This window comes from Drosophila suzukii, chromosome 3, assembly GCF_043229965.1.
Source record: "Drosophila suzukii chromosome 3, CBGP_Dsuzu_IsoJpt1.0, whole genome shotgun sequence".
Taxonomy (NCBI): Eukaryota; Metazoa; Arthropoda; class Insecta; order Diptera; family Drosophilidae; genus Drosophila; species Drosophila suzukii.
The window spans coordinates 73,206,528-73,231,570 of NC_092082.1; the positions used below are offsets into that span (position 1 = coordinate 73,206,528).

The following is a 25,043-nucleotide window of genomic DNA, read 5'->3' on the forward strand; positions in this document are numbered from 1 at the left end:
CAAATTTTTAATAAAAGTTCGCTGAACATTTATTCTAGGATTTTTAAATTACTATGCGGTTTTTTTGTAAGCTCATTTAAGTTTTTAACAACAGCCTATTGGATCTAGAAACATATAAAGTAATAAATTGAGAATATTATTAAGATAGACCCTTAATGACCAATAATTTGAAAGAATTTGTAACATTTTATTTTAACCAATTTGTATAGATTCTTTAAGTTTAAATTAGCATTAAAGTATTTGTTTTAAAATATCCAATTTACCAAGTTACTCTACGATTTCACTACGATTCTTTTATTTATTTAAAGCAATGTAGCAATCGGAGTTTTTTACTAATTGTAAATTGAAAGGGATTTTCAGTTGCATATGTTAATGGTCTTTATTTTGTTGTGACCCATTAGCTACGCACAAAAAGTTCACTGTGTGCTCACAAAAAACTAATTCAATTTTAAACCGGAGCTTGTACTGAGTGAATTAAAGTTGAGTGGATGAATGAAAACAGAGCTCTGCCCCCGATCCCGTCCATCGTGCTGTCAGTAGCCTGGCAATGGGCCAACAAAAACTGTCCAAAGTGCCCGCATAGAATTGACAGGATCTGGCCGCAGGACATGCCGTCAATATCCTAGCACTCTGCCTCTCAGCCGGCAACTTTGAAGTAGTCTCCTGAAATTAAATTAACACAGAGGCATGCCGTGTCAACTTTTTCGGCAGTCAGCTGGCGGTATTTTAATTGAAAGCAATCAATATTAGAAGCCATCACCGGCATGTCAACACTCAAGTTTTTCTTGAGGAAACCGAAGACAGCTGTCGAGGCTGAGGAAATTTTTGATTTTTAAATGGCCTAGGAGTGATTTTGCGGTTTTTTATTGGCCTCTTACATGTGAAACGGAGCATCCACAAATTAGCTTTATGGTTCTTTTATGAAATTTATCAAGAAAATATCAAAATCCTCTTTGCATCTTTAATAATTTAAATGCTGTAAAGAAGTCATTCTTAGGAAAATAAATTATCATTGTTATTAAAAATGTTTTGATAGGTGTCACACCTTGAAAAATATCAGTGAACACTTCCAAATTATCATCAAAAATTAATTAAAAACTTTTCGTTGGAAGTATTAGCTGTTAGGCGGCAAAAATGGCACCGTCTAAAGTCATTATGAATTCCTACCTGAGCTGTGATCAAATGAACTCTGATTCGGTTCACACTTCAGCTAGGACCAGGCACCTGTGAAAATGATGTTCCATCATCATTATGGGGGCTGTAATCTAATCAGGACAGCCCCCAACTGCCGATGTCAAAGAGCTGGGCCGTTGTTGGGTAATTTCATTGCTACTTCATATTATATTTGCATGTTGTCCACATTCAGGCGAGTAATTGTGAAATTCAGAGACCAATTGCCTTTGAATTGTGCAACATGTCGCATACGCAATGTCACTCGGCCCACACAAAGGTACATAAATGGGGTTTTGTGATATGTATGTTTGTGTTGATGCTGTCACATAAATTGCAAGCGATTCAGCCAACGGGTATTCGCCTGCGGTCAGGACAAAGGACCTCCCCTGCCCCTTTCCTGCCTCGCACACATCCTGGCCCAAACAAAACAAAGCCGCATATAATTTCCCATTAAGGAGAGCCGTGTGGGCGGTGAGTGGATATCCTTGTTAACGGCTTCTTTACCGGCTCGCCAATTTGTCAGGCACATTCTGGCCCATTCAGATGCAAGCTTTCAATTAGCCGCCTGCAGCTTTTAGCCCTTCTAAGACTTGGCTCGGTTCCCAATTCGATTTTGAGTATTACGTCGAAGTCACAAAATTTCATTTTATTTTTCTTTTGATGTTCGTTAGACTTAGAGCCTAAATATGAAGGCAGCACTTTTGTATTAGATAAAAATATTAATAAAATGATTTTTGTGGTTTCTACTCAATTTGAATGGCAGATCTCATTAAATTTATTTGATTGCATCAATATTTTTATATTTAAAGATTACTGTGACTTAATTCTTACTCTACTCCACAGAGTAAATAAAAATCGGCTATAACCAAAACATTTGTATACATTTAAAAAAAATATTAAACTATATTTAGACTTGTCTGGAATTATAACATATACAATATTGTATATGATCTTCAACGTTTGAAGTTTAAAAATACTTTTTTTGTAGTAGAAAAATGCACTTTAAAGTTGGGATAAAAGTATAATATGCTTAACAAATATGCCATATAGTAAGAAGAGAATGAAATTAGTACAGCTTCTTCTGAATCGTGACACAATAAAATAAAAATCTTTAAGTTTAAGATTTAGTTTTTTTAAATCTTTTAAAATATAGTTAATTTTGTGTAGAACACTTTATAAAGATATTATTAGATAGTCAAGAAATTAATTAAGGATGTTAAGAAGCTAAATAAAAACGAATTCGGAATTGGGAACAGTGTGATATGATTCCCTGTTCCTCCCGCTATCATCCGTCCATTGTCGGCGCCTTGCCATTTGATTGTGATTCGCTGTAATGTGACTATAGTCTCTTGGCTCTGGTGGACCCGTGGGTGTGCTGATGTGCGGATGTGTGGGAGGTTGGACTGGCTTTCTGCCGCAAAGCGGCTTTAAAATGTTGCAGAATTGCATGGCACTTGGCAAAAGGCAAGGCATTGCTATTCAGCCTTTTGTGCTGATGCAAAGAGCCAATCGAAATGGCCATAAAGTGCGCAACAAGCGGCATGGAGCAGCATCTGGGCCATAAATCAATGCAATCAATGTACACAGTTTTCATGGCAGGTGGCACGATTTCCCCACTTCCTCACTACATATCTATACATATATATATATGTGCGATTGCATGTCCATTTGGTAGAAAGCCAATGGTAAATGGAAATCTGCAGCAACTGGGGCTTTTCATACCCTGCAGTTCAGCAGCAAAACAGCAACTGCACACAATTTGTTGGCAATTGAACATGAGGACTGCGAAATCCTGTTACACAATCAGCCTTGGCATTTAAAGCCAAGTGGTCTGCATAAGCTGATTTTGGGTTCCATCTCTTGAGGAAAATATGCAAAGGGATCTCTCTTAGGGGTAACGTATTTTTTGTGTGGTCTTGGGATACTTTTCATTATGTTTTCTAAACTTCTGAGTACTGGGATACCATTTAAAAACCTTGAAATATTTTTTAAAATAGCTCTTGCATATACTTAAAATTTTTCCTTATAATATTCATATTATCACAGAGAAAATTCCGACGTTCTCATCTTAGTTAAAAATGTTCTTAAAAACATAACAACAATTTTGAAGTTGAAAGTATTTTTATTTTTCTCGAATCAAGTTGAATTGGCGGTACTTTCATTGTATATCTCAACAAATAAACTATTAGTCCAGTCAGTAGTGTATACTTATCAAAAAGTTGTTTAATAAACTCAATTTAACTTTTCTCTTCTCACCATTTTGTTATAATATTGAGAACTTTGATACCAAAATGTACTTAGACGGTTTTTAAGAACAAATGTTCTCAATTCAAGAACAATATACTTGAATAATTCTCCCTGAGAACACTTAGTATTTTTGTTATTTTTTCTCTATTTTATAGGGTAATAACTGGTCGTTACCCCTAGTTGCTTGTGTTTTTTATCCGCGAAACAAAAATATTTTAACGGCTTTACTTTCCTTTGTTGTTCCGCTGATATGTGCGACCAATAAACAAACAAATGTGAGTGGTTTTTATCCGCTCGCCGCTTCGTTGTAGGCCCGCGGACTTGAGAGCAGGACCAAACCGCGTTTGCACTCGCAAATATTTGAAAAAAAAAAAACGAAGGGAAAAAGAAACTATTATCACCCGCACCTTTGAGCACACACATATGCAGATTGAAAGCGCATGAAAGTGCTTCAGAGTTTGGGGAATGCTTTCCATTTTGGCCGCCTACCCGCAGGCCCTCTTGGCCAGAAAATTTCAAGTTGGCGGCGCTGTCGCTTCGCACAAAAACCGTTTATTATGGCAACTTTTTTCTCAAGTGAAGGGGACTTTTTTCTTTATAAAGGTGGTGGGGGCAAAGGGCAAAGGGCGCAAAGGGAATCCATTAAACGGCCTCTACGCTTTTCAGCGCTACTTTACGAGCCCTTAAAGCTGCAAATAAAATTAAGAGACGCTGAGTAGTCGCAATTTTGACTTTGCTCATTTTTTACGGGTTTTTGTTTTCTTGCAACTTTGTAGGGGGATTTTGGCGAAATTCTGCGGCCTCTTGAAGCACAAAATTTGAGCAGCATTAGCGTGCATTAATTTGTCAAGTGCCCGGGAATAATTATCATTATCGTTTAACTTGTGAAGCTAATGCAGCAAGCTCGGTTCCGTTCGCTTTGGTTTGGCCGTCCCTGGAGTACCGCCCACACTGCAACCTCGAGTGCCGCCCACGCTGGTCAACCGGTCGTATACGCAATGTGGGTTGAGTGGACAAAACGTGGGCAGCGGAAATTCAATTTGAATTGCTACTGTCGTCCAGCTGTCAATGAAAAACATTCTAATGCCATTAGAAAGCCCACAACATAACTCGGATTTAGACCAATTAGGCGGAGGGCTATTCTTAGAAGAGCAGTAGCTTTTAAAAAGTTACCTGACTTCATTATTTGGGTTTGAAAAAAGTTTGATACGGCTTACCTTTCGTAGTATAGATGTAGAAATTTATAAAATATTATATTAGTAGTCTCTCAGTTTTTTCTTACCTGACTTCTGTTTAAAAGGGTTTTTTATGTAGTTTTAACCTTGGTAGAAAAAAACAAAGTGCCTCCATTGCACTTTGTTGATTAATTGAGTGGCATATATATCATATGTATATTAATGAGTGGGCTTGTTGGGTTGCATGTGAGATTGCAATCATCATCACCATTACCATTTCATATAAAATATATGTATTCAATAAAACTCAGCTGCGGGCAATTTATGTAATGCACATTTAATACAAATCAAATACAATCAGAAAACATTTGTAAAAATCATAATACATTATAGCTAATATGTTTCACATATTTCTTTATCTACGTTTCAGTGTCTTTGACTTAGGTTAGGAAGGATTCGCTATGGCTATCGTAAAATACACACTTATATATGGGGATATGTCACTTTGGGCTATTTAGACTTTCTTTTTTTGTAATATATATTTTATTCTTATCTGTCTCGGCGAAAGCGTTTTTGATTAATTCAGCTTCTTAGGCCAAATATGTATGTAAAACGCACAAGCAACTTGAGCTTGGTTTCGGGTTTTCTTGTCTAAATTCTTTAACAAATTCGATAGTTTCGCAGTGTGGAAACCTTAAGTTTGACCCCATAGAAAATGCTCTCGGTTACCCATTGTCCGTTGGAGGTGTTTGATAGTTAGTGTTACAATCGTAAATATATTCCGTCTGTACGCAAATCACAAAACAACCCGATCAAGCTGCAATCTATCAATCTAATCTAATCAGGACAAGGCTTGACGGGTTCCTCGACTCCAATCACTCCCTTAGGCTAAACACACAGATAATACACAAGTTGATTGCCCCCAGGGTGTTATTATTGTTGGTTTCTGGTATTTACAAGAGTTACTTATTCCATAGATCAGTTTAGGTTCAGAGTTTTCGACGGCGAAGTGCCACTCCTTATAGCTAGGACTACTGGTAAAAGCGTTTTGTCACAATGCTCCCCTTTATTGATTTATTCTCCATAAATCAATGATCAAACTACAATGTACAATGTTTACTATCATCTTAATAGGTAAATATTAGCAATCAAAACATCAATAACTTGTTATATTTAGTTTGCTGTGAGTTTGTTTTAAATTCGTTTTAAACTTATGCTATTGTGTAATTTTTCTAGGTTTTATCTGCTTCAGACAATGGTTCGATTTAGATGTGTTGAGTATTTTCTACTGTCAAGAACTTGTCTATTGTTTGGGTTTTTGTGCCTTTTAGTAACTTTAAAAGTTTGAAAAACTTTTTAATCATAGAAATCAAGTTGGAAAAGTTTTAGTTTATGGTCCTCGCAGGAAAGTAGTATAGCTGAGAATTTCGGTTGTGATCTGGCTCTGTAAGAGGCTTTCTAGGGAAATTACCAAAGAAGGTAAACAATTTTGGATATGAAATCTAAGAAAGTTTCTGATAACCCACTATTTACACTCTTTTAAAACTTTTGCAAGGTACTTGGCCTGCTGTAATGGATTTCCCACTGTTTGTTTTTTATTTTCTTTACCCCCAAAACGAGCATATGTTGCCGAATCAGCGGAAGGAGAGGTCGATAGAGGAAACGGAAGTGGGTTAGGACCTGGCCCAACGACTGTCTCTGACGGCCTTTGTTGTTTGCCCGACGGCCTGCCATTAAAGTTCAATGAAGTTCCCCGAGTGCGACACTTTTTGCCACCGAACCGACTCAAACCCGCCAAGGATTCAATGAAGTGGAAAAAATATTTCCGCCGGCGATAAAATTGCTATAAATTTCCAAGTGCCACGGGGGTTTCCTTATGTCTGTCTTTCCAGCATTTGCCGCCTGCTGTGCTGCGAATTTTCGGGGGGCGCTAAAAATTTGTCAGCAAAAATGGCAGTACTACATTTTTGCCGGCTGTTTTGTGAGGTGTCATCGAGAGGGGGCCTTTGAGTGGCTGCCACTAATGGCGTCATTACCTATCATTTGCCCCCAACCAACCCGAACCGCTCATCTGGGGCTTTAAAACTTGGCAGCACATTGGAAACTTTCATCCGGCTTTCGTTATTACAGTTGGCCCCTTGTTGTTTGATGTCCTTCAGCCAGCTGCTCCGACTTTTCCATCGTCTTGGGCCTCGGGCCTCGGGCCTCTACCTACTGGCCACCACTTGGGTGGATCCTTGTGATCCACATCCACATGCACATTCACATCCTGACCGTCAAATTCTTACGTGACCAGCTGAAATTTTTCATTTGGCCACAGAAATAAAACAAAATGAATGAACTTTTCAAATAAAAATAGCAATCTGCCAGGCCAAAAGCAGCGGCAGCCACACGAACAAACAACAAAAGTCACAAATTGCCGTGGATTTGTGTACGTGTCGGCTACTTTAATGGATCCCCATGAAATTCTTTGTGCATTTGCGGGTAGGAAATTTGCCATAAATTTAATGCATAATTGCCAAACGCCAAACGAAATAGCGTTTATCGATTGAACTTCGGCACGGTGACATTTGTTTTTTGGCAAGAATTTAAGGTATCTGTTTAAACAGAAGTGAAACAATCTTAAAATTTAGCAAAGTTTAAGGAACCCATTTCAGGGACTTGGGGTCTTATTATGAATTGGTAACATATACCCTCTTTTGAAATATAATATGCTTTAGAATTCCTTTTAAGTGTCTAAAAGGATTTTTCTATAAACACTAAACAGCATTGGAAAATTCGTCTTAAATTGAGTAAACAACTTCCAAGTGCTGAAGAAAATAGCGTTTATTGTTTGGAGTTTGACAAAGATCCATTTCTTTTAAAAGAATCTGGATACAGAGGAGTGAGTCAAGTCTTTGAAATGTACCTCAGTCTAAAGAGCTCATTTCAGGGATTTCGGGTCTAATCGACTGCCTAATTCAAACCATAATAATCTTGAGAGTTCCTAGTGTGTTTCTGAAATTCGAAATGGAATTTCCTGGAAATTGTTTGAAATGTCTGTGCATTTGAGTTTAACCGACCACTAAACAGCATTTCCACAAAAGTTAATGCGGTTTCCAGGATTATATTATTGCAAAACAAACATTCCGCAATTAATTGCAGTCTCACCGTCTGCCGAAAGCCAGGGGAAATCGTAATACGCCGAGGAACCACAGGGAGGAGGGCACCAAGCTCGTTATGCCGTTGTCTGCGGCCAACTTAATCCCACATCCTTGGCAATCCTGTGGGGGAACTGGGGAGTCTTCTGGACTCCAATCCATGTGTTTTCAATGGCATGCAAATTGAATTTGAAATTAATTAGAGGCACATAAGCGTTTAAGCCCCAAGGAAACACACGTGCGAGCAAGTGGCGTGGGCATTGGCATCCCTCTGAGATTGTGTATACGACACGTTGTGCGGTGGACCGCAGGCGAAATGACCGACTTATATGTCACTTGCCACCGCCACACTTCTTTTGAGCACCCCCCTCACTGGGGCTGTGGAATCCTGGAAATCCACACTGGCGCACTTGTGGGGGGCATGGGAATTCGTCTTTAGTTTCCCCGGTTTCACGGGCGTCTGCTATCTACTGGGTCGCCAGGCACTCGTGCTGGAATACCGGCACAACAGGACCTTCTTGAACGCCTGCCGGAAAACCTTATTGAAGATGGTGTAGAAGATGGGATTGACCATGGAACTGGCATAGCCCAACCAGGTGACCACATCGAAGACCCAATGGCTGATCCGCTCTTCGCATTCCGCACACACGGTGGGCAGGAGATTGAGGACAAAGAAGGGTGACCACAGGATCACGAAGGTGAAGAACACCACACCGAGCACCTTGGTGGCTTTCTGCTCCAGCCGGATGATCCTACCGTGACGGGAGGAGTTCCTGGAGATCACACTGGAGTTCCGCGAGTGATGCGAACGCACTGTCTGCTGTCTTTGTAACATACAGGGTGAGGATGTGGTGTTCCTAGTTTTGCCACCACAATCTCCCTGGTAGTTCATGTTCTGGTGACTCCTCAGCGTGGCCGATCTTCTCAAGGGGGTGGACGAGTTGGAGGCGGTGGCTGTCTTAGTGGGCGTGAGCAGCAGGGATGTTCGCACCCCGCCAAAACTGCTGCCCCGCCGACGATGGCGACTGGAGTCCCAGGTGACCACCGAGGCGGTCTTGGAGATGCTCAACTTTCGTCTCCCAGGACATGGCGTCCCCGGAGCCGCCAGATAGCCACTGCCATCGCTCTGAACCGTCAGGGAACTGCCCTGATTGTGGACAGAATGTGGACTGAGTGTGGAGCCAACTATAGCCGGGGGTCCTCCTCCGCCGCCTGCCGATCCTCCGCCTGTCATTCCAGCACTCACACTAGAGGTCAGAGCCTTCTTGTTGCCACCACTGCACATGAGCAACTCCATTTCGCTAGGGGAACTGCTCACCGCCGTGGTAGTAGTGGTGGTCACCCGGAAGGCTGATGAAATGATCTTCACCTCCGCCGTTTTCACACAATTCTGGAGTGGTCTGTCTCCAAAATAGGGACAGGTGCAGACGGAGGGCAGCTGCAGGTAGTCCGTCTGGTGATTCTGGCCAGATATGTGACACTGCTTTGCTTTCTGCGGTGGATCCAGCTCCGTGTCCGAGTGGCATCCCTTGGTCTTCTGATCCTGCTGATCCTTGTGGCGCAAACTCCCCTCCTCCTCATCGTCGTCGTCGTCATCGAGGCTCTCCTGTACGGTGGTGTGTCGCGGATAGAGCGCGTTCTTGGGCAGGCTGTTGTGACGCTTGTGCCGGCGCAGAGTTGATGTGGGAGTGTCCAGATCCTCATCCGCGTCCTCGTGCCCGGAGCGCCGTTCTTGTCCTGGAACCGCCGACGAAGCCCTTCGTCGCTTCTTGTACGCCCGCAATCTTTGGGAAAGTTGCGAGAGAGTCCTGGAAATATAAAGAAAGGGTGAAATAAACTGATTAGATATGTAAAAAATAAAGGTTAATAATACTACTTATACCTAAACTATTGTAAGCTGATAAAATCCTTACAAAATTTCAAATTTTGAAGACTATTGAAATACTTTTGCTTTGATTTTAATTTTACTAATATTTGATACCTTGGTTTAAAAATTGTATGTGTTTTATTTAAATGTGTACCTCAATATGCAGATTTTATTTACAATTTTACTAAATTTTCAGTATGCAATTCAAAATAGGACAGATTATTTTAATAATCAGCTTAAGAAACAGACTCTCCATTGTAAATTTGCTCTAAAATTATATTCTGCTAAGCCTTTAATGTGATTTAGCTGCAAGCCATACAATTTAGAGGAAACCATGTGGTTTTATTTATGCCAGTACACATATAAAATATGTCTATTTTATATCCCACCGATTTATTGATTTAGTAGTCATTTCTGTGCCATTTTCCTCTGCCTTCTGCTTCCTGAATTTTCCCTCCCCCACGGCGTTGTAGATTTTTAATTAAAATTGCGCAGCCAATTGGCAAAACTCTATTCGGAGGTGGGGCGCCTAAAACAATGCAGTGAACACTCGCTAACAGCAATTCAACAGCAGCAACACGCTTTGTGCTCAGCTCGTTTCTTTCACCAGCGCGGTGTTTTAGTGCGCTGCAAAGTAGGCAACATTTTTTGTGTCTGCGCTTTGTGGTCTGCCGCCGTCTAACATTTTTTCTTCATTTTCACGTCTGCTTGTGGTACACTCGAAAAGTTGTTCATGAGTTTTCAGTTTTTAAATATTTTTAAGAAAATTGTGGTTTTGGTATTACCGAAATACGGGCTTAGCTTATTATACAAAGGCAACGGAGATGTATATTCAATATCAAGAAATACCTAGTCGATTTAATAAATAGTTTGAATGCCAAAAGATTGGAAATTAAGTAACGAGCTTTAGTTTTCTTATAGCAGCCAAAAAAGAATTTTTAGGTTTAAGTGCCAATGGATTGGAAATAGGCAACGAGCTCAACGAGGTATGACATTCCTATATCTGACGTTTATGTTTTTTTATAAGAGAGAGATTCAGATTTTAGTCAAAAATATGATTTTTCTTTACAGTTTTTCAGTCGTAGTTTAGTCAAATCAAGGCGTACCGCTAAAAGACCGACAGCTTTGAACAGCCCTCTACCTCCCAACGATCCCAATTACTATAAGGAAAATTAATTTTTTGACCAATTTTCGCATTTTTTGTAAGGGAATGCATCGTCTTTTTCTGCGAAAAGTTAAGAATTTCCATGTTTTAATGCCAATGGATGGTAGGAAATTCCTCGATCTGACTTTTAGTTTTTTTATAGCAGCCAAAAAAGTGAACTTTGAGGGCTACATCACTTTTTTTTCGAAAAATGCCAAAAATTAAAAATTTTCAGGTTGAAATGCCAATTGGAAATTAAACAACGAGCTCACCGAGGTATGACATTACTCATTCCAACTTATATTTTTATTATGACAGCCAAAAAACTGAATTTTTATGGCGAAAAAAGGGTTAAAATTTTTGTAAAAAATACAAAATTCAGATTTTTGTCAAAAATTCGACATTTTTTTCCGGTTTTTCCAACGTAGTTCAGCCAAATCAAGGCGTGCAGCCAAAAGACCGAATGTTTTGAGCAGTTTGCTCAATATGCTAACAATCCTTGTCACTTTTAAGAAAATTTATTTTTTGACCAATTTTCTCAATTTTTACATCACTTTTTCTCGAAAAATGGCAAAAATTGAAAATTTTCAGTTTGAAATGCCAATCGATTGGAAATTAAACAACGAGTTCAACGAGGTATAACATTCCTCATTCTGACTTATATTTTTGTTATGGCAGCCAAAAAACTGAATTTTTATGGCGAATAAAGGGTTAAAATTTTGGTCAAAAATACAAATTTCAGATTTTTGTCAAAAATTTGAAATTTTTTCCGGTTTTTCCATCGTAGCTCAGCCAAATCAAGGCGTACACCAAAAAGACCGACTGTCTTGAACAGCTTGCTAAATATGCTAACGATCCTCATCACTTTTAGGAAAATTTATTTTTTGACCAATTTTCTCAATTTTTGTAGGGGTTACATCACTTTTTTTTTTCGAAAAATGGCAAAAAATTAAAATTTTTAGGTTGAAATGCCAATCGATTGGAAATTAAACAACGAGCACAACGAGGTATGACATTCCATTTTTGTTATGGCAGCCAAAAATCTGAATTTTTTTTGGCGAAAAAAGGGTTAAAATTTTTGTCAAAAATACAAACTTCAGATTTTGGTCGAAAATTCGAAATTTTTTTTGGTTTTTTCATCGTAGTTCAGCCAAATCAAGGCGTACAGCTAAAAGAACGACTGTTTTGAACAGCTTGCTAAATATGCTAACGATCCTCATCACTTTTTGAAAAATTTATTTTTTGTCCAATTTTCTCAATTTTTGTAGGGGTTACATCACTTTTTTTCGAAAAATGGCAAAAATTAAAAATTTTCAGGTTGAAATGCCAATCGATTGGAAATTAAACAACGAGCACAACGAGGTATGACATTCCTCATTCTGACTTATATTTTTGTTATGGCAGCCAAAAAACTGCATTTTTATGGCGAAAAAAGGGTTAACATTTTTGTCAAAAATACAAAATTCAGATGTTTGTCAAAAATTTGACATTTTTTTTACGGTTTGTCCATCGTAGCTGAGCCAAATTTCCAATGATCAATTTTCTCAATTTTTGTAGGGGTTCAACCCAAGGTACATCTGGGTGCAACCCTGGGTACATCTGGGTGCAACCCTAGGTACATCTGGGTGCAACCCTAGGTACACGTGGGTGCAACCCTAGGTACATTTGGGTGCAACCCTAGGTACATTTGGGTGCAACCCTATGTACATCTGGGTGCATTCCTAGGTAAAAAACGTTTTTTATAGCAGCCAAAAAAGTGAACTTTCAGGGCGTAAAAATGTGATTTTTATTTGGTCAAACATACAAAATTCAGATTTTTGTCAAAAATTCTACATTTTTTTCCGGTTTTTCCATCGTAGCTCGGCCAAATCAAGGCGTACAGCCAAAAGACCGAATGTTTTGAACAGCTTGCTAAATATGCTAACAATCCTTATCACTTTTAGAAAAATTTATTTTTTGACCAATTTTCTCAATTTTTGTAGGGGTTACATCACATTTTTTCGAAAAGTGGCAAAAATTAAAAATTTTCAGGTTAGAATGCCAATTGATTGGAAATTAAACAACGAACACAACGAGGTATGACATTCCTCATTCTGACTTATATTTTTGTTATGGCAGCCAAAAAACTGAATTTTTATGGCGAAAAAAGGGTTAACATTTTTGTCAAAAATACAAAATACAGATTTTTGTCAAAAATTTGAAATTTTTTTCCAGTTTTTCCATTGTAGCTCAGCCAAATCAAGGCGATCACCAAAAAGACCGACTGTCTTGAACAGCTTGCTAAATATGCTAACGATCCTCATCACTTTTAGGAAAATTTATTTTTTGACCAATTTTCTCAATTTTTAAATCACTTTTTCTCGAAAAATGGCAAAAATTAAAAATTTTCAGTTTGAAATGCCAATCGATTGGAAATTAAACAACGAGTTCATCAAGGTATAACATTCCTCATTCTGACTTATATTTTTGTTATGACAGCCAAAAAACTGAATTTTTATGGCGAAAAAAGGGTTACAATTTTTGTCAAAAATACAAAACTCAGATTTTTGTCAAAAATTGGAAACTTTTTTCCGGTTTTTAAATCGTAGCTCAGCCAAATCAAGCCGTACAGCCAAAAGACCGACTGCCAAATCAAGGCGATCACCAAAAAGACCGACTGTCTTGAACAGCTTGCTAAATATGCTAACAATCCTCATCACTTTTAGGAAAATTTATTTTTTGACCAATTTTCTCAATTTTTACATCACTTTTTCTCGAAAAATGGCAAAAATTAAAAATTTTCAGGTTAAAATGCCAATCGGTTGGAAATTAAACAACGAGCTCAACGAGGTATGACATTCCTCATTCTGACTTATATTTTTGTTATGGCAGCCAAAAAACTGAATTTTTATGGCGAAAAAAGGGTTAACATTTTTGTTAAAAATACAAAATTCAGATTTTTGTCAAAAATTTAAAATTTTTTCCGGTTTTTCCATCGTAGCTCAGCCAAATCAAGGCGTACACCAAAAAGACCGACTGTCTTGAACAGCTTGCTAAATATGCTAACGATCCTCATCACTTTTAGGAAAATTTATTTTTTGACCAATTTTCTCAATTTTTACATCACTTTTTCTCGAAAAATGGCAAAAATTAAAAATTTTCAGTTTGAAATGCCAATCGATTGGAAATTAAACAACGAGTTCAACGAGGTATAACATTCCTCATTCTGATTTATATTTTTGTTATGGCAGAAAAATACTGCATTTTTATGGCGAAAAAAGGGTTAACATTTTTGTCAAAAATACAAAATTCAGATGTTTGTCAAAAATTTGACATTTTTTTTTACGGTTTGTCCATCGTAGCTGAGCCAAATTTCCAATGACCAATTTTCTCAATTTTTGTAGGGGTTCAACCCAAGGTACATCTGGGTGCAACCCTAGGTACATCTGGGTGCAACCCTAAGTACATCTGGGTGCAACTCTAGGTACATCTGGGTGCAACCCTAGGTACACGTGGGTGCAACCCTAGGTACATTTGGGTGCAACCCTATGTACATCTGGGTGCATTCCTAGGTAAAAAACGTTTTTTATAGCAGCCAAAAAAGTGAACTTTGAGGGCGTAAAAATGTGATTTTTATTTGGTCAAACATACAAAATTCAGATTTTTGTCAAAAATTCGACATTTTTTTCCGGTTTTTCCATCGTAGCTCGGCCAAATCAAGGCGTACAGCCAAAAGACCGAATGTTTTGAACAGCTTGCTAAATATGCTAACGATCCTTATCACTTTTAGAAAAATTTATTTTTTGACCAATTTTCTCAATTTTTGTAGGGGTTACATCACATTTTTTCGAAAAGTGGCAAAAATTAAAAATTTTCAGGTTAGAATGCCAATTGATTGGAAATTAAACAACGAACACAACGAGGTATGACATTCCTCATTCTGACTTATATTTTTGTTATGGCAGCCAAAAAACTGAATTTTTATGGCGAAAAAAGGGTTAACATTTTTGTTAAAAATATAAAATACAGATTTTTGTCAAAAATTTGAATTTTTTCCGGTTTTTCCATCGTAGCTCAGCCAAATCAAGGCGTACACCAAAAAGACCGACTGTCTTGAACAGCTTGCTAAATATGCTAACGATCCTCATCACTTTTAGGAAAATTTATTTTTTGACCAATTTTCTCAATTTTTACATCACTTTTTCTCCAAAAATGGCAAAAATTAAAAATTTTCAGGTTGAAAGCCAATCGGTTGGAAATTAAACAACGAACTCAACGAGGTAAGACATTCCTCATTCTGACTTATATTTTTGTTATGGCAGCCAAAAAACTGAATTTTTATGGCGAAAAAAGGATTAACATTTTTGTCAAAAATACAAAATTCAGATTTTTGTCAAAAATTTGAAATTTTTTTCCGGTTTTTCCATCGTAGCTCAGCCAAATCAAGGCGTACACCAAAAAGACCGACTGTCTTGAACAGCTTGCTAAATATGCTAACGATCCTCATCACTTTTGGGAAAATTTATTTTTTGACCAATTTTCTCAATTTTTACATCACTTTTTCTCGAAAAATGGCAAAAATTAAAAATTTTCAGTTTGAAATGCCAATCGATTGGAAATTAAACAACGAGTTCAACGAGGTATAACATTCCTCATTCTGACTTATATTTTTGTTATGGCAGCCAAAAAACTGAATTTTTATGGCGAAAAAAGGGTTAAAATTTTTGTCAAAAATACAAAACTCAGATTTTTGTCAAAAATTTGAAACTTTTTTTCGGTTTTTAAATCGTAGCTCAGCCAAATCAAGCCGTACAGCCAAAAGACCGACTGCCAAATCAAGGCGATCACCAAAAAGACCGACTGTCTTGAACAGCTTGCTAAATATGCTAACGATCCTCATCACTATTAGGAAAATTATTTTTTTAACCAATTTTCTCAATTTTTACATCACTTTTTCTCGAAAAATGGCAAAAATTAAAAATTTTCAGTTTGAAATGCCAATCGATTGGAAATTAAACAACGAGTTCAACGAGGTATAGCATTCCTCATTCTGATTTATATTTTTGTTATGGCAGCCAAAATACTGCATTTTTATGGCGAAAAAAGGGTTAACATTTTTGTCAAAAATACAAAATTCAGATGTTTGTCAAAAATTTGACATTTTTTTTACGGTTTGTCCATCGTAGCTGAGCCAAATTTCCAATGACCAATTTTCTCAATTTTTGTAGGGGTTCAACCCAAGGTATATCTGGGTGCAACCCTAGGTACATCTGGGTGCAACCCTAGGTACACGTGGGTGCAACCCTAGGTACATTTGGGTGCAACCCTATGTACATCTGGGTGCATTCCTAGGTAAAAAACGTTTTTTATAGCAGCCAAAAAAGTGAACTTTGAGGGCGTAAAAATGTGATTTTTATTTGGTCAAACATACAAAATTCAGATTTTTGTCAAAAATTCGACATTTTTTCCGGTTTTTCCATCGTAGCTCGGCCAAATCAAGGCGTACAGCCAAAAGACCGAATGTTTTGAACAGCTTGCTAAATATGCTAACGATCCTTATCACTTTTAGAAAAATTTATTTTTTGACCAATTTTCTCAATTTTTGTAGGGGTTACATCACATTTTTTCGAAAAGTGGCAAAAATTAAAAATTTTCAGGTTAGAATGCCAATTGATTGGAAATTAAACAACGAACACAACGAGGTATGACATTCCTCATTCTGACTTATATTTTTGTTATGGCAGCCAAAAAACTGAATTTTTATGGCGAAAAAAGGGTTAACATTTTTGTTAAAAATATAAAATACAGATTTTTGTCAAAATTTGAATTTTTCCGGTTTTTCCATCGTAGCTCAGCCAAATCAAGGCGTACACCAAAAAGACCGACTGTCTTGAACAGCTTGCTAAATATGCTAACGATCCTCATCACTATTAGGAAAATTTATTTTTTGACCAATTTTCTCAATTTTTACATCACTTTTTCTCGAAAAATGGCAAAAATTAAAAATTTTCAGTTTGAAATGCCAATCGATTGGAAATTAAACAACGAGTTCATCGAGGTATAACATTCCTCATTCTGACTTATATTTTTGTTATGGCAGCCAAAAAACTGAATTTTTTATGGCGAAAAAAGGGTTACAATTTTTGTCAAAAATACAAAACTCAGATTTTTGTCAAAAATTTGAAACTTTTTTCCGGTTTTTAAATCGTAGATCAGCTAAATCAAGCCGTACAGCCAAAAGACCGACTGCCAAATCAAGGCGATCACCAAAAAGACCGACTGTCTTGAACAGCTTGCTAAATATGCTAACGATCCTCATCACTTTTAGGAAAATTTATTTTTTAACCAATTTTCTCAATTTTTACATCACTTTTTCTCGAAAAATGGCAAAAATTACAATTTTTCAGGTTGAAATGCCAATCGGTTGGAAATTAAACAACGAGCTCAATGATTCGGTTGGAAATTAAACAACGAGCTCAATGATTCATTCCTCATTCTGACTTATATTTTTGTTATGGCAGCCAAAAAACTGAATTTTTATGGCGAAAAAAGGGTTAACATTTTTTGTCAAAATACAAAATTCAGATTTTTGTCAAAAATTTGAAATTTTTTCCGGGTTTTCCATCGTAGCTCAGCCAAATCAAGGCGTACACCAAAAGACCGACTGTCTTGAACAGCTTGCTAAATATGCTAACGATCCTCATCACTTTTAGGAATATTTATTTTTTGACCAATTTTCTCAATTTTTACATCACTTTTTCTCGAAAAATGGCAAAAATTAAAAATTTTCAGGTTAAAATGCCAATCGGTTGGAAATTAAACAACGAGCTCAACGAGGTATGACATTCCTCATTCTGACTTATATTTTGTTATGGCAGCCAAAAAACTGAATTTTTATGGCGAAAAAAGGGTTAACATTTTTGTCAAAAATACAAAATTCAGATTTTTGTCAAAAATTTGAAATTTTTCCGGTTTTTCCATCGTAGCTCAGCCAAATCAAGGCGTACACCAAAAAGACCGACTGTCTTGAACAGCTTGCTAAATATGCTAACGATCCTCATCACTATTAGGAAAATTTATTTTTTGACCAATTTTCTCAATTTTTACATCACTTTTTCTCTGAAAAATGGCAAAAATTAAAAATTTTCAGTTTGAAATGCCAATCGATTGGAAATTAAACAACGAGTTCAACGAGGTATAACATTCCTCATTCTGACTTATATTTTTGTTATGGCAGCCAAAAAACTGAATTTTTATGGCGAAAAAAGGGTTAACATTTTTGTCAAAAATACAAAATTCAGATTTTTGTCAAAAATTTGCAATTTTTTTCCGGTTTTTCCATCGTAGCTCAGCCAAATCAAGGCGATCACCAAAAAGACCGACTGTCTTGAACAGCTTGCTAAATATGCTAACGATCCTCATCACTTTTAGGAAAATTTATTTCAGTTTGAAATGCCAATCGATTGGAAATTAAACAACGAGTTCAACGAGGTATAACATTCCTCTTTCTGACTTATATTTTTGTTATGGCAGCCAAAATACTGCATTTTTATGGCGAAAAAAAGGGTTAACATTTTTGTCAAAAATACAAAATTCAGATGTTTGTCAAAAATTTGACATTTTTTTTACGGTTTGTCCATCGTAGCTGAGCCAAATTTCCAATGACCAATTTTCTCAATTTTTGTAGGGGTTCAACCCAAGGTACATCTGGGCGCAACCCTAGGTACATCTGGGTGCAACCCTAAGTACATCTGGGTGCAACTCTAGGTACATCTGGGTGCAACCCTAGGTACACGTGGGTGCAACCCTAGGTACATTTGGGTGCAACCCTATGTACATCTGGGTGCATTCCTAGGTAAAAAACGTTTTTTATAGCAGCCAAAAAAGTGAACTTTGAGGGCGTAAAAATGTGATTTTTATTTGGTCAAACATACAAAATTCAGATTTTTGTCAAAAATTCGACATTTTTTTCCGGTTTTTCCATCGTAGCTCGGCCAAATCAAGGCGTACAGCCAAAAGACCGAATGTTTTGAACAGCTTGCTAAATATGCTTTTAGAAAAATTTATTTTTTGACCAATTTTCTCAATTTTTGTAGGGAACGGAAAAACCGTAAAAAATTGAGAAAATTGGTCAAAAAATAAATTTTCCTAAAAATGATGAGGATCGTTAGCATGTTTTTTAGCTTTTTTTTTAAGCTGTACGCCTTGATTTAACTGAACTACGATGAAAAAAACCGAAAAAAATTTCGAATTTTCGACCAAAATCTGAATTTTGTATTTTTGACAAAAATGTTAACCCTTTTTTCGCCATAAAAATTCAGTTTTTTGGCTGCCATAACAAAAATATAAGTCAGAATGAGGAATGTCATACCTCGTTGAGCTCGTTGTTTAATTTCCAACCGATTGGCATTTCAACCTGAAAATTTTTAATTTTTGCCATTTTTCGAGAAAAAGTGATGTAAAAATTGAGAAAATTGGTCAAAAAATAAATTTTCCTAAAAGTGATGAGGATCGTTAGCATATTTAGCAAGCTGTTCAAGACAGTCGGTCTTTTTGGTGATCGCCTTGATTTGGCTGAGCTACGATGGAAAAACCGGAAAAAAATTGCAAATTTTTGACAAAAATCTGAATTTTGTATTTTGACAAAAAATGTTAACCCTTTTTTCGCCATAAAAATTCAGTTTTTTGGCTGCCATAACAAAAATATAAGTCAGAATGAGGAATGTCATACCTCGTTAAGCTCGTTGTTTAATTTCCAACCGATTGGCATTTCAACCTGAAAATTTTAATTTTTGCCATTTTTGGAGAAAAAGTGATGTAAAAATTGAGATAATTGGTCAAAACATAAATTTTTCTAAAAGTGATGAGGATCGTTAGCATGTTTAGTAAGCTGTTCAAAAACAGTCGTTCTTTTAGCTGTACGCCTTGATTTGGCTGAACTACGATGAAAAAAACCGAAAAAATTTCGAATTTTCGACCAGAATCTGAATTTTGTATTTTTGACAAAAATGTTAACCCTTTTTTTCGCCATAAAAATGCAGTTTTTTGGCTGCCATAACAAAAATATAAGTCAGAATGAGGAATGTCATACCTCGTTGTGCTCGTTGTTTAATTTCCAATCGATTGGCATTTCAACCTGAAAATTTTTAATTTTTGCCATTTTTCGAGAAAAAGTGATGTAAAAATTGAGAAAATTGGTAAAAAAAAAATTTTCCTAAAAGTGATGAGGATCGTTAGCATATTTAGCAAGCTGTTCAAAACAGTCGGTCTTTTAGCTGTACTCTTGATTTGGCTGCAAAAAAATGCGAAAAGTTAAAAATTTCCAGGTTTGATTGCCAATGGATTGGAAATTAAGCAGCGAGCTCAACGAGGTATGACATTCCTCGATCTGACGTTTAGTTTTTTTATAGCAGCCAAAAAAGTGATTCCGGTTTTGGTCAAAAATTTGAGATTCAGATTTTAGCCAAAAAATTGTTTTTTCTTTCCAGTTTTTCAGTCTTAGTTTAGTCAAATCAAGTCGTACAGCCAAAAGACCGGCAGTTTTAAACAGCTTGCTACCTCTGCTAACGATCCCAATTACTAAATAGATAAGATAAATAGTTTTATAAATTCAAAATAATATTTAACTATTAAATGCAAAAATTATTTTAAAATTATATTAATTGTTGTATTGCATTCGAATGTAAATAATACTGTTTTGCATATAATCCGATGTCTTATTTTAAATTAGTTAACACTTGTCCGAGCATTGTATAAAAATATCTTAGATTAAAATATTTTCCTTTACACTTAATTATTTGATTTTCAGAGAACTGTTACTATAAGTATTTTGCTTATATTTATTATAACCATTATATTGGTATTTATTTTTTCCTCTGCAGAGAGCAGGCTCCCATCTTCGGCTCATTTTGCATTCATTTTAATAAAGCGCATAAATTTGCAGGCTGCCTTTGCGGTTTTTGTCTTGCCGCCCGTTTGCCTTGCATGCAAATGCGCGCCAACTTTATTTGGCCAAGACGGCGGGGGGCGTGGTTGGCTGCTAATGAAGGCGTTAGCAGACAGGAGGCCAAAAGGAGATGATGGAAATAGAGGTGGAGGGCAGGGATCGGGCTGCCTGGGGACCAAGACGCTGGATAAGGATGTCAGCTCATTATGCATCCTTCGCGTTTTTTGATTTGTTTGCACGAGACGTGCGCATAAATTGAGATGCGTTGAAACAGGGCTAAGTAATGAGGATTGGGGAAGGGGGAGGAGTACTCATTATACAAGTGAAACAATGCCGAGCTGATGCCAACTTTGTTATTGTTTCAGCCACAAAGGAATTAAACAGCTGCCAAGCTCATCAGGACATCACAGAGGGACCGCCGACGGAGTGTCGAGCTGTTTTCCAAATCTGAAGCCAAGTTCTGCACACTTGCGTCAATTCCAGAAAATTAGAGTACCGCCAACATCATTTGTCAACTTTCCCGCATGAGACGACAAATTGTGCAACAATTAAAAGCCACTCGACTTTGACCCCGTTTCTTTGCAACCACTTTTGCATCCCATCCAGTGGCAAAAAGCACAAAAGGCAGCCAAAGCCGAAATCCATTTTATTGATTGGGCAAATTCGTTCGACTGTCAAACAATGTGGCAGATATATGAGGCAGAATACCCAATATTCCACCGAGTCGAATGAAAAGCGCACGGTCACAATGATATATGATATAAACGTGGATAAGAGATTGGTTAAAAGGGAAAATATGAACGGGATAAAATGTGCAGTCATTCCGTAAGTTAAGCTGCCCTTTATTCTTGCTTAAAAATCGAAAACGAAATTTAAGTCCTTAAAGCTTGATATTTAAATGAAGTGTAGTGATACAGAAAAAGCGGTTATTATTGACAATAAAATAAGAAAGGAAAAAGTTAAATTATTTAAAAAACATATAATTTCTTTAAAGATTTCCAGAAGATTTTATCATAAACAATTGCTCCTAAATATCATTTCCACCCGACTAACCATTCGATTTCTTTTTACATTCTTGGCAGTATAAAAATATTCGTCTGCTGTGAATTCAATTTTTTAATTGAATTTCTCATCGCATATCTTATCCCAACATAAGCCAGTCGACTAAAATTAGAAAATTAATGAAAAACACATTTAAGCAAAAGGCCTCCAGTCGACGCCAAAATCACTTGGGCGGCTCGAATGCCAAATAAAAAGGGAGTACCTCTCCCTTTTTGGCCCAAAAATAAAAAAAAACAGTTTGCTCTGACAAAAGGGAAAACAAAAACGTTAAAAAAATTAATTATTAGGAAAAATTTCACAAGTCGAAAGCGGAAGGACAATAAAAGGCAATGCCACAAAAAGGGGCGCACAACAAAAAAAAATGGAAAAGAAGAAAGTAAACGAGTCACAAAAAGGACTCGAGGTGAGCAGTTTCCTTGGCTTTCGGTGTGGTCAGCACACTTGGCCTGAAATTGTTACCCAAAGGCGGGAAAAGCGGGAAAACTGGGGAAATGGGACTCGAAAACCGACTGAGACTGCGACAACAAAGGGACCAACGAGCGACTGGAAAGGATCACTCGGGCAAAACGGTTTGCCGGTCCCAGCTGTTTGTCCTTTTGTCAGGTGAAGAACGAACCAAACTTTACTTTCTCCCAGGTACTTCGCAGGATTTCCCTCACAAACACAATTGTCTAGGGTTTTTTCGAGGGTCTTAACAAAATATTACTGAAACTTTCGGCAAACGCAAAGGGATAATATTATTTGTGACAATGCCGAATCTGGTGGCTGGTTAAGTAAAGAAGAAATTAAATGTTTTGAAGTCAAGGATAAATTAATTAAAAATTCTCCTATTAACATTAAAAACTTTTTAAAGTACACAATTAAAAATCCTTTTAAGCAAGTTTGTAAGTGGCTACAATTATTTTTTGTTTTAACATTTAGGAACTTAGCACAGCCAAAAAAAATTTAAACCTGACTTTATGCTTTCATATTTTACTTTTAGTATGATGAAGAACTAGAGTACACTGTTATGGAATTGGAAAAGTAAAAATAAATAAGTAAATTTAAAATTTCGTATTTAAAAAGTACTATATTGTGTTAAGTACAAAACATTTAAATTAAATAATTTAAAAATACGAATTTTAATTAAAAATGTTCGACTTAAGATAGGAAATAAAAGATACAATATTGGTACTTTTAATTTAAGTATTTTATAAAGTTATTATGTGATTAAAAATACCACATTAAAATCAAACAGTAAAATCATTTAATTAGCTGTAATGTTAAGCTATATTAAAAAAAAAAGAATAATAATAAATCGCCATGGGTGAAAATTTAGGCTTTTCAGTGTACCTAGGAGGTATCATCAGAACTTGTTGATTCAGTTAATGTTACGACAACAGAAATATTTTTAAGCATAGGAGAAGAGTACATGAATAGACTAACTGATAAGACACTTTATAAATATGATTTAAAGGACCTCCTGTCGAGGATCCCCCACTTACCCGTCGCTCTGCTCGCCGCCCATGCGACTGCTGGCCAAGGAATTCCGGGTGCTCTCCCGCTCGATCCCCAGCGTGGTGGTGGACAGTCCCAGGACCGTGGTTCCCTGGCGACCTTTGGGGGACACCTGCTGGTGGTACACATTGCCCGGATGCTGCTGGTGGTTGTGTTGTTGCTGGTGGGACTGCTGGAGGTGGGCGGCATATCGCTGGGGACTGCTGGGGAACTGCATCTGCAGGTGGTTTGATATGGAAAATTCGGATTTGGTGGGCGAACCGGTGGTGGAGGACGAGGCCACCGATTCCAGGCCCCGGGATAGCTTCAGCATTTCGGCTCCAAACTGATGCAGAGCCGTCATTGTTGTGGGCGTGGGTTCCTTTATGCTGCAAATACATATAATACGTGTATAAATATATATGGTAATTTATACAGCAGCACGGAGTGCCGAGGTAGCCCACCTGGAATCGGGCAGCCAAAGCTCGTGGTTGTCCAAAGTGCTAAGATCCGTATCCGTGGAATTGGCGGAGTGGGCGTGCAGCACCGAAGAGGCGTTCCCCGGACCCGGCTTCAGTAGGCGGCGCCAGGTGCATCGCCGTTCTGTGGAGCACGAACACGGGTTAAGCGGAATGCATCTACAGTTTCCATTAAAATGTAGTCAGCCCTGTAGTGCTCTACGAAAAGTCACAAATGCGCTAATAAACTCGCACGAACACACTCTCCAATATCGCTCTTAACTTGTGCACAGAGGAAAATTCTTTAAAAGTATGTTTACTTAAGGTTCAATATAAATTTAATCTGACTTAGTATTCTCTACCCTCTCCAAATAATCAAAAACATAATTATTAAGTTTACCTAAGCTTTGTAATACTCATCCTAAGGATCATTCGGGTCATTTAATATTCTGCACGCTTTCTAAATGACGAAAAACATCCTTTCAATAAACGAATATACATGAAGGATTAAGGAAAGATTATAAAATGTTCGGATAAGTATTTACGCTACCCAACTGGTTAAACACATCCTTTGAAAAACATAAATATAAACTATATACAGGGTTTTTTCTTTATATAGGACGTTATGTACGTCAGATATGATGCTTCCTCAATAAGTTTAAAATCCTTACCAATTTTATAAAAATTTAATTTCTTTATAAAACGTTTATACACTTTTATGTTATACATTTTTGTTTAATTAGGCATACCTGGTATTTTTTTCTCCCTATGTAAAATGAACAATCTGGAAAATTCCCCTACGTGCCTGGCCCAAATGCGGACGCTTTACAGCAGAGATTTTGGCTTAAAATAACTGCCCAAATCCCCCGCACCAACACAGTCGCACTCGAGCACTCACAGATACACAATACACGAACACACCCACACACACAGACCCTAATACTTGCAGCTGAGGCTTCAAATCCACTCAAACGAATCGGGGACACCGCGTCCTGCGAGCAGCCCCTAAATGCTCGCTACGATTCGCCAAAATGCCCTGCAGTGCATGCGATTCAGCTGCAGTCACCAGTCCATTAAATATTCCCCCGTCTGTATTGACTTTCGGCATCCTCAGCTCCCGGCTGTCCCCCAGAAAATTACTCCCTATCCCCTTGGGGATCAGGCCAATCCAATCGGATGAGAAATGGGAACATTGCTGAATAAATTCTGCGGGCAGACAAAGGCATTTGGAGCCACTTAGTTATGCTTAAAATAAATTGAATCTGCTCTATTGAATTGTAGAGGGATAATAGAAACGAGGGATCCTGAATTGTCCAAGCTCAAAGCTCAAGAGAAGTGGGATTATAAAAAGAAAGGAAATTCTATTATTATTAAAA

General features: G+C 37.2%; 1 protein-coding gene across 1 annotated transcript in view; it reads right to left on the minus strand.

The window, feature by feature from the left end:
* Positions 1-4,911: 4,911 nt before the first annotated feature.
* Positions 4,912-25,043, minus strand: part of 5-HT2B (5-hydroxytryptamine receptor 2B) — a 44,588-nt gene continuing 24,456 nt past the window's right edge. The window contains exons 4-6 of the mRNA XM_065866773.2: positions 23,674-23,812; positions 23,218-23,598; positions 4,912-9,543 (exon numbers count right to left, since the gene is read on the minus strand). Of these exons, the coding sequence (XP_065722845.2) occupies positions 8,199-9,543; positions 23,218-23,598; positions 23,674-23,812 (1,865 nt within the window). The 3' untranslated portion in view covers positions 4,912-8,198. The remainder of the gene's footprint in view (positions 9,544-23,217; positions 23,599-23,673; positions 23,813-25,043) is intronic.